Genomic DNA, 10,130 nt, shown 5'->3' with positions numbered 1-10,130 from the left:
ACACACACACACACACACACACACACACACACACACACACACACACACATACACCCTTCCTGTAGCTGCTGGCACCAATTGGGGAAATTTTTAGGAAATTTATAGCGGTTATATAAGATGAAATTTAGTTAACCACCAAATGGGGGGGGGAGTAGAAACCTCCTAAATGAGACAGATAGAATGTAGTATTTTTCTTATTATGAGGGTTAGCCTGAGCCGTGGGTTGGAAGGCCTCCAGTAGGCCACCTGCCAGATTAAAAAAAAAAAAAAAAAAAAGCCAGTTTTGGAAAGGCAAGACTAGTTTAACTGGTTTACCCAGTGCTCAAGAGAAATGTGAAGGCCAGTAACTGGTGCTTCTTGGCAGGTACCTGGTTTGTGAGTCCTGGTGACCCATTCGGAGGGGTAGGGAAGGGAGCTGCACTGCAGAGCGCAGAATCTTCTATCCTCTGTTTTCTTCAGTGGGCAGCTCTGAACCCAGGACCCCTCAAAGATGAGAGAGAGCTGGGGGGACCGGGACCCCTTTCTGCAGGTAAATGTGGTCAGCTTGATTGGGCCTTGTAATTTCTCTTCCTTTCCAGTATCTGTTTGTGGTTTTGAGACTGGGGGAACTTGCGTTCTCAAGAACATGCACTCAGGTTTTGACCATCGCACTGGTCAGCCAGCAAAACAAGCCTCAAGATGAGGGGCCTGATTCTGCTATGAACAGAAGAGAGTCACAGTACTGGAGTGGAGGGGGGTCGTGACAGATGACTGATTGTCCATTGAAAGCCGAGGAGATCCTGGTTCCAGGACCAGCCAGGGGTCCTTGGCTCTGGGAGAGTCTGGCGTGTGGCAGGTCCATTTTCCAGCAGTATTAAGAGAGCTTGATGGCTGTCAAAGCAGCTTCAAAAGTTCCTCTCCCCCTTGCTTTCTTCTGGGGCACAGACCCATGCCCTGCTTCTTAGGTCCTGACCATTCATCCCTCCTCTCTACTGACAGTCATTGCCCCCAACTTCAGGGCTCTTGAAATGATAAATGTCACGCAAGATTTCTTTAAAGGAAAGGGAATCTGGCTCCCCCCAAAGCAGGAATGCCTCCTGCTAGTTTAGCCCCAGCCAGCAGACCTGTGTAAATAGTGCTTGTTTGGCCTGTGTCTCTGCTCTCAGCGATCCTGTGGTTGGAATGGCAGTGCCTTTTCTTGGGCCTTGGGGAGCCAGGTTCTGGCCGGGGAGTGTGCCCAGCCCAGTGGGGCACTGCCAGGAGCTATTGTTCGATGCCTAGCAGCGGCTGAGTCTGGCTGTGAGGTGTCTGTCTAGAGGTGTCTGTCTGGGTGCTCTTCCTGCAGGAGGGAAGGGAGGAGGACTCCCGGCAGGCCGCTGGGTGAATGAGGAGTGGGTGGAAGGGAGACCGGAGGAGAGGGGACTGAATGGGGTCACAGGGCAGCCTCTGTAAACATGAAGCCCTGCGGAGCCGCTCCGCTTGTCGTGATCGCAGCCCATCTCGTCAGAACAATTGGATCCAGAACAATTGGGTCGTGCCTCACAGTCTGTGGGTTGCGGTGGAGACGACACTGCTGGTAGGGGAACTCTCTACTCAAAGTCTCCCCTTTGCCTGGAGATTTCCCAAGAAGGGAGCTGGCGACGCCTGGCAGTGGTAGCACTGCCCCTTCCTGTCCCCCAGGAGGCTGGGCCAGCAGCTCTGCACATGCCGAAGGGTCTACAAGCCTGAGCTCTTCCACACCTAGGCTGGAAATGAGGCTGGCGGTGGAGCCTTTGTTTCTGAGTCATTTGCTGGGGACTCTCCCTCTGGCTCCCACCTTCCTTCCTCCCAGGACCGTGACTGCCATCAGGCAGCAGGGGAAGTGGGTCCTGTACGGCACTGCTCAGCTGTACCACACCAGCCTTCCCTCCATGCCGCCGGCAGCTCTGCGGGTCCCCTCGGGGGACGTCAAGCCTGTGCTCTCTGCAGGGCAGCAGTACAGCTCCCTCAGCCTGGCCTGTTCATGCTGAGCACCCAGGTTCCTCCACCAAGTTCACAAAGAGAAAGATCTGAGGCTGTCTGTGAGATGGGTGGTGGTTTCCAGCCGCAAGGAAGAGACTTTACCGCCTGGTCTTTTAAGGAAAGGAGGCAGGGTGGCCAAGTGGAAGGAACTTGGCGTGGGAGTCATGGCCACTTACCAGCTGCCTGAGCTGAAGCACAGACCCCCCACCCCCAGGGTCTTTAGGATTCACTGAGATGTGTGTGCGACATTTGTGGCATACAGCTGGCCCCAAAGAAGTGAGGGCTCCTTTTTCTCCTCCTCCTCGATCACTTTTCTCAGATAAACAGCAGCTGTCAGGGAGGGGGCAGAAGTGTGCCATCACCTCCCACCGCAGTGCTGTCACAGAGAGCATCGCCCGCCACTCTGGGCTGGCTAGAGGGCCAGGCATTGGCACCGTCAGCACCATCCCTCAGGCCAGGCACACTTCCGCACTCCCCCGTGGGCAGGGCCGTTGGCTTTGCACACGGTGTCGGGCAGCTGGCGGCTGTGGGTGCTTGAGAGGCAGTAAGAAAAAGGAAGAAAGCACAGCTTGGTTCTATGTTCTCATCAGCCAGCATTGGTTGAGCCCCCCTCCTCTAGGGACCTCGGGTGCCCGGGGGCGTTTGGGTCCATCTGCAGAGTGGCCTTAACTTGTGCCCCAGCTTCAGACTGCAAGGTCCTCCGACAGCAGACAGCAGGCTCCCATCACAAGAGTGCGGAAGCCTCGTAGGATCTGGGTGATAGCCAGGCTTCAGCTTCAGCCATTTCCCCTCGCCTGCTAGGCGCCCAGGGACACCTGGGGGCTGCTCGCTCCTAGAGCCCAGGGATTGGGACGGGAAGTTTTACCCAACCCACTCAGGCCTGTGGCTGGATTTGGGCTCCTGCCTTCCGGTGTTGGGAGATGTCGCTCCCCGGGCACTACGCTGGGTGTGAGCACTCCCTGCTGACCTGTGCTCTCAGGGTCCCAGCCCTGGCTCCTCTTCATCCCAGGACCCCTCAGGCAGCCTTTTGCAGCCAGGGCTCTGGGTACTGGTGAAATGTGCTCCCCACTGTGCCAGCCTGGCAGGCAGCTGTGCAGTTTAGTTCTTCCCATCCGTGCTGCAGACCCAGGCTGGCTGCTAAGCACCGTGCATGAAGATGCTCTGTAATGGGTTGTGTGGTGGCAATCGACTGTTCGTAAGAAAAGTCTAGTGTCTAGCCTCCTTGTGCTCAAGTCTGAGTCCTTGATAAGAAGATGAACCGCCCTCGTGCCTCTTTCTCCTTCCCCTTCCCCTAGTGATACCTAGCGAGAAAAGAGAGGAGAGTCCAGTCCAGTCCTGCTGAAGAAGCAAGCCCCAGGTCTCATCCCCTTGCCTGGCTCCCGCCCCCGATCCCAGCCTGGACCTGACAGGACAGACAGAGCGCAGCTCATGCAGAAAACTGTTTGGGACTGAGGGAATTCTGACTTGCCCCTGGGCTCCCAGCTGACTCACCAATCAGAAGGGGACGCTGTTTCGGAATCAGTAATACTGCTGTGTTCCCAAGGAAATCATCCATACGTGAGGAGGGAAGCACGGAAAAGGGGCTGTATCCCAGATCCTCACTTTACAGATGAGATGCCGGAGACAAAGAGAGTAGGAATAAATGCCCAAGAAGGTCTGCAGTGACTGCCTTCTCAGAGCTGGTCTATTTTTCCTCCCGTCTTTATTGGAGTTTTTTCCTCCTAGTATTTTATTATGAAAAATGTCAAACGTACAGCAAAGTTGAGAGTTTTGCAGTAAAAACCAAAATACCCCCCACCTAGAGTGTGCATTATACTGTACTTGCTCTATCACATGTCTCTCCACCCACCAATCCGTATTATCCTTTTGATACATTTCAGAGTGAAATGAAAACACTAGTCTGTTTCTTTATTGGGGGTTGTTAATTATAAAAGTAATGCCTGTTCAAACAATTCAAAAATATATAAAAATAGTTTTCTTCTAATCCTCCTTTCCTCCACTACTATTAAAGTGTGTGTTTCCCTCCAGACTTTTTCCTGTGCTTCCACACACACAAATATTTAAATGTGTATGGTATCTAGTGCTTTTTTAAAAATGGGATCATACCCTTTTACATATGTGCCACTTGCCACGTTTGGAGTCTGAGGTTACACTCCAGTGGCAGACCGACTGTGTGCTGTCTGCTTTTCCCTCCACGTCGCCCTTTCAGGTGGGCTTTGGGGCTTTGGGTTAGGCAGATCTTAACAGAGAACATGACCACAGGCTGTCCTGGTGGCCTGGAAGCTGAAAGTGACTTCTCTCCCAGCTCTTGTGCATAAGGACTTAAGTATTGAGTTGACTCTATCTTAGTTGTTTTCCTTGGGGTTCCTGATGGGGGGCTCTGAGTCACCATACCCTTCTAGGCCATGAAGAATCCTCATTTTATGGGCCCCAGATGTTTCCGCTTCCACTAAAGTTATCAGAGGGCACAAAGAAACCGCAGTGGTGGAGGGCAGCCCCACAGAGGGTCCCTGGCCCTGCCCCATTCATGAGCCCTCTGACTTTGGCAAGGTGTCTGATTCTCTGGCTGCAGTGTCCCCTTTTGCAAAACAGGAATAACACCGTGTGCCCTGCCCGGCTTGTAAGATCCTGAGGCTCACTGAACACACGTGAAATCTCAGTGTGTATCATTGGCAGTGTTCACGATCAGTTAAAATCTTTCAGAAGTGGGGAGTTGCCCTGCTTCAGGCTTTGCTTTCTTTACATCCAGAACCTGTTCTCAGGGTATTTCTCCTATGGTTTTGAGAACTTCTGGGTAACCTTTTGCTGACTTCACCTCTCTCACCTGCCTTTCAAATATTAGAATTCACCTGGGTTCAGTCGTCTGCCTTCTTGAGATTTGTCTAAGCTCTTTATCCCACATCTACCCCTGTTGCCCACATCTCTCCTCTAAACCCCAGATCTGGACTTGGATGGACTCCAGCAGGTTTCCATTAGCGCGTCCTGGGGGAGACGCCCAGTCAGCGCCTGCCACCAAGCTCTGAGTTCATCATTACTTCCCAAGCTGGGCCTCCTCCTGGCTCCCTCTCGCTCTGACAAGTGTGCGCTCCCCTCCCCTGGCCCCCGTTTTCCCAGCTGCCCCAGTTCATGCCATCCACCTCCCCCCATTGCTGGTGCCGGCCTTGAGTTCATCTCTCCTGCACCACGGCATTAGCCTCCATAGCGGGCTCCCCATCTCTGGGCTCTTCCAGTCATTTCCAGTAGTTTCAGGAGACTAGATGTGATCAGTGCGTCTCCAAGGCCCTTCAGTGACCCAGATAAAGGCCAGGTAGCACAGCAGAATACAAGTCCGTCCTCAGGAAGTGGGTCTCACCTACCCCCCCCATGGCCCCAGGGCTCTGCACCTACCACAGCAAACATCCTGCCTTGCCAGGTGCACAGATGCTGTCCCCTTTGCCTGGAATAGCCCTCCCTGAACAGTCCCCACCCCGACTGGGCATTTCCCGTACTTCTCACATCTGGATCTGTGTGTGTCGTAAGACTTCCAGGAATTCCTGTGCTGTTCATTTCTGTCTTCTTGTTCAACCGCCCCTGCTAAGCTATGAGTTTCTTGAATCCTGAGACCGTGGCTTATTCACTGAGTCGCCAGTGCCCAGAATGTCATAGAAATGTCGTAGGGGATGCTGGCTCGGCCCCCTGTTGTGCTCGGGCTGTCCTGGTCACGGCTTCGCTTGGGGCCGTGGTGGGCAGCAGCTTCCTTCCATTCATTCTTTTCTGGTGGGGTGTGGGGTGTCTTTTTTAAATATTTAACTGAGTTAAAATGTGTATAACACACAAGTAACCATTTTTACGTGTACAGCGTAGTGGCATTTGGGACATGTACAATGTTGTGCAACCACCATCTCTGTCTAGTTCCAAATATTTCATCATCCCAGAAGGAACTCCTTGCATGATTCCACTTACACGAAGGATCTAAAGCAGTCAACCCCATAGAACCAGAGAGTAGAAGTGTTGACAGGGGAGAGGGAAACAGGCAATTGCTATTCAACTGGCAGAAAGTTTCAGGTATGGGGCTTCCATACAACAGTAGACTGTACTGTTACATTTTTATGAAGAGGGTAGATCTCATGTTAAGAGATCTCACGTTACCACAAGAAAAACAAAGGAAAATTGCTTACTCATTAAGCGGTCACTCCTAGTGCCCCCTGCCCCCAGCCCCTGACCTACTTTTTTGTCTCTGAATTTGCCTCCTCTGGACATTTCACATAAACGGGATCAGAAAGCAGGTGGCCTTTTGCATCTGGCTCCTTCCACTTGGCACCATGTTTTCGAGGTGCACCCACGTTGCAGCAGGCGTCAGCTCTCCACCCCTTTCCTGGCTGAGGGGATACGCCGTTGTGTGGGTCCACGCGGTTCATTTCTCCATTCATCCGCTGGCGGACCTTTGGGTTGTCCCCACCTTTGGCTCTTGTGAATAATGCTGCCATGGACACACATGTACGCGTATTTGCTGGGGTACCCGTTTCGTCCCTTCACCCTTGCCTCGTACCACTCTCCTCATCACCATTTTTTCCAAACCAGAAATCCAGTGCACCTGGTCTGTGTGTATGTTTAGGGGGAAAGTCTGTTCAGGGAACCATTCTGTCTTGTGCTACCTCTGCAGCATGTGTCCTCCTCTCCAAGCCTTTTTCATCCTTCATTGCCTGGGCCGCTTACTTGGTGATTAATCCCATTTTGTCTTCAGGTAGTTAGCATGTGGTTTGCGTGTCTTGTGTCCACAGTGAGGACCTTTACGTCAAGGTCTCTCTTGGGTTTTCGCTGACCCAGGTGACCCACGCAGTCCCAAGCAGCTCCTAGATCCCTGCCTGCTGGTGACTGACGCCCCGCTCTCCTCTGTCCCCCCTTTGCAGATGACGTGCTGACTAAAGATGCGGGTGAGTGTGTGATCTGCCTGGAGGAGCTGCTTCAGGGGGACACGATAGCCAGGCTGCCCTGCCTGTGCATTTATCACAAAAGGTACGAGAGGGCCGGCAGGGCCAGCTTAGCTGCACCCCAGACCCCAGAGGGCCCCTTCCCTGTGGGTGGGGGGAGAGAAGGGCAGACTGTCACTAGCCACCCTGTCCCCCAGCACTCTGAGTGGAGTCGAGGCAGAGGTCAGCAGGTGGGGAGTTCTGGACGTGCTGAGCGCAGAGCCTGGGTGGCGGGCCCGACGGGGAGGCCTGTGGAGCCCCTGCCCCCTGGAAGGTTGAGCCCCCGTCCATCTCTGTGAGCCCCTCTGCTCCCGTGTGCAGACCCTGGTCTGGTGTGGGGGGGGTGGTCAGCACGGAGGGGTGTGCTGGCTGCTCTGGCCCCGCCCCTCCTCCCCAGAGGCCCAGCAGGCAGGAATAGCCACTACCTGTGGGCCCCAGTGCTGCCAGCGGCTGTAATTAGCAGGACTGAGATTCGCCCTCAGGCTCCAGCATGAGCCTCATTCTTGTTTCCAACTGGAAAGAAGACACCTCCTTACCCAGGACCGGAGGACGCTCTGTGCTGCCCGTGGCCTCCACCTGTTCTCAGCCCCTGGAGCCCCAGAGCTGCTTCCGGACACACAGGCTTTTCCAAAGCCTGACTCACGGGGCCACTGGCCACGGGGCAGCACGTGGATGTGGCTGGTGTCAGAAAGGCGCAAGTGAGGCCTAAGGGGAGGGGGTCTTGGCCTGGGCGCAGCACCCAGCGCTCCAGTGTCCCAGGGAAGCATTGACCAGAGCCAGAAGAAGGGAATCTTCAGCTCTGGGAGAGACTTATGCAAATGATCTGTCTGGTTCCTGTTTTGAAAATACCCAGATGTTTTACAGAAAGCTGTCTTGGGCCAATTTCTGTTCCCTCTCTGTTCAGACAGTGCTTTCTGTAAACACTAGAGACCAGGATTTCCCTGCTGGCCTCTTGTCTTGCTCTCCAGAGCAATGTCACCAAGTCACAGGGCCAGTCCTCCCCTGGCTCACCTTCTCCAGGAAGGAAGACTAGATGCTGGCTGCCCACCACAGCCAGCCAAGCCAGGTAGAGCTTGGGGGCCTCCTGAGAGGGAGACCAGGGAGGGAGCCTCAGGCTGCTCCTGTGACTCAGGAGAGGGCTTGCTCAGGGCGGTGACCAGCCTGCCAGGGCTTTGTTCCCACTTCTTTCCCCTTTAAGCCTTGGAGATAGTTGACTGGCTGCCCTGTGCAGCCCCCCACTCTCACCCTCTGACCCATAGCTGTTGCCGTCCTCCTGGGCTCCATGCCCCTGAGGCCTTGTCCCTCTCGAGGGCACACTTCCTGCATCCTGCAGTGCCTAGGTCCACCCCAAGTCCATACGCACTGCACCGGGACTCCGGCTGCGCCAGGTCCCCCCTGGGTGTCCTCCCTTCTGCTAGCAGACAGTGGGTATGTGGGGTCCCCGCAGGTGAGCGTCAGGCATTCCCTGCCCAGAGACCCGACCCTTGGAGCTAGCCCCCAGGGAGTGGCCTGGCCAGCCAGTGATGTGTCTCCCTTGCCGTCTCCCCTCAGTTGCATAGACTCATGGTTTGAAGTGAACAGATCTTGTCCAGAACACCCCGCGGACTGACCCTGCTGGGCTCGCTTGCTGACTCCTCTCAAAGGTGAGCCCGTGGTTGGGGTCGCGTCGCTCTGGGGCCTGGAGGCGGAGAGGGGGGCTGAGCTGCCCTCACGGCACCCCGCGCCCCGCCTCCCCCTGCCAAGAGGGGTCGGGGGTGAGGGGAGCATCTCAGCAGCAGGGGTTCCGTGAGGTGGGGAGGGTTCCTGGGAAGGATGAGAGTCCAGACTCGCACGTTGCGAGGAAGAACCTGCTGGGTAGAGGAAGGTGAGTTGGGGGAAGGCCCCTCGTGTTCCCCGTGTCTAGGGCGAATCTCCCCGAGGAAGGTTCAGGAAGGTCCCTTGGAAAGTGCTGGGCAGGAGAAGCAGCACAAGCCCTGGGACAGGATGCTGCTTTGCACCCCAGCTGTGCCTCGTGCTTGCTGGGGGGCCAGGGCAGGTCCTTGCCCCTCGGCGGCGTGGGTGTCTCTGCTGCTTCTTTGGGGACGGGATAATCTCGCTTGCATCCCCACGTGGACAGCACACTCATTGGACAAGACCGAGTGTGGGACGGCGCCTCGTTCCCTGCAGCGCTTGTCAGCAGTCAGCTCTTGGCTGGTTCTTCCTGCCTGCACCCACCGCCCTCACCCCCTTCCAGATGAATCTGAGGCCTCCAGGCCAGACCTGGGGCCCCGCCACCCAAGCCCCTGTTTGCACAGCAGGCCAGCACAACCAGCTTCCTCCCGAGATGCGCACGTGTGCTCCCCTGTCACCGTTGTCCAACCCCAGTTTCTCCCGCAGGCGCCCTGCTTTACTGCTGACCATTCTCTCCTGTCCCCATCCTAGCTGTCCCTCCCAAGTTCTGGGCTGGCACTCTTCTGTTTTCTGCCAAATGAGAAACCAAAACCCACCTCATCTCATGTGAATCCAAGGGTTTGGGGGCCTCTTTTGCGCTCTCTCCTCTCCCTCTCCCTCTCGTTTTTTGTTTTCTTTTGTTCTGTGTTAGGTGTATTTTATTTATCCCGAGTAAACTCCCAGAACAGCTGATGATGTCAAACTATTCAGGGACATTTGCCCTTTTTACCTTCACCTCAAAAACTGAGGACGTGGGGTGAAGAAAAGGCGAGGGGAAGAGTGAGGCAGAGGGAATGGAGCTTGGTGCTGGCTGCAAGTCCAAATTCCCGGCATGATGTTTGGCTTCGGGGCCCCCAGACCGGAACCACAGGTGCCCCTGCCCGGCCTCAGCGGGATGCACGCGGCTGGCCTCGGGCCTGATGGAGCACGACTTACATCTTACGGTCCCCACAGGGACAGCCAGGCCCCCGTTCCTGAGAGGAGGCTTCGGACACTGGGGCAGAGCTGAGCTGGGGACACCAGTGGGAACAGGGCACCCCTTCTGCACTGACTTCCAGAGAATGGTTCTCCCTTTCTCCCTGAGGACACCAGATTGAATGAGAGCGAGTTTGAGAGAAGAAAGAATCACCCAATATCCTTCCCCTCATCCTCATCTCAGGAGGGAAAGGGCATTTTCTTTTTCACCTTTGAAAGGCGTTGTGGGTCTGTCTCTAAAGTGTTTACAAAAAAAAAAAAAAAATTATTAAAAAAAAATGTCTAGTGTCGACTGGT

At 55.1% G+C, this 10,130-nt stretch overlaps 1 protein-coding gene across 3 annotated transcripts in view; it reads left to right on the top strand.

Moving 5' to 3' along the window:
- The window catches only part of ZNRF1 (zinc and ring finger 1), a 104,561-nt gene that overhangs the window by 90,834 nt on the left and 3,597 nt on the right, over nt 1–10,130 (top strand). The window contains exons 3-6 of one of the 3 annotated variants that reach the window (XR_003795923.1): nt 6,870–6,975; nt 7,088–7,995; nt 8,481–8,572; nt 9,813–10,113. Coding sequence is in view for 2 of the 3 variants with exons in the window: in XM_029238049.1 (XP_029093882.1) it covers nt 6,870–6,975; nt 8,481–8,538 (164 nt within the window). In the remaining variant the exon portion in view is untranslated. Of the gene's footprint in view, nt 1–6,869; nt 6,976–7,087; nt 7,996–8,480; nt 8,573–9,812; nt 10,114–10,130 lie in introns of those variants that run through there. The other 2 variants (XM_029238049.1, XM_029238059.1) reach the window with 2 other exon arrangements.

This window comes from Monodon monoceros, unplaced genomic scaffold, assembly GCF_005190385.1.
Source record: "Monodon monoceros isolate NGI ecotype Baffin Bay Population unplaced genomic scaffold, NGI_Narwhal_1 Super_Scaffold_10, whole genome shotgun sequence".
NCBI lineage: Eukaryota > Metazoa > Chordata > Mammalia > Artiodactyla > Monodontidae > Monodon > Monodon monoceros.
Note: the sequence above shows the minus strand (reverse complement) of the source record. Positions and strands in the feature narration are given on the sequence as shown.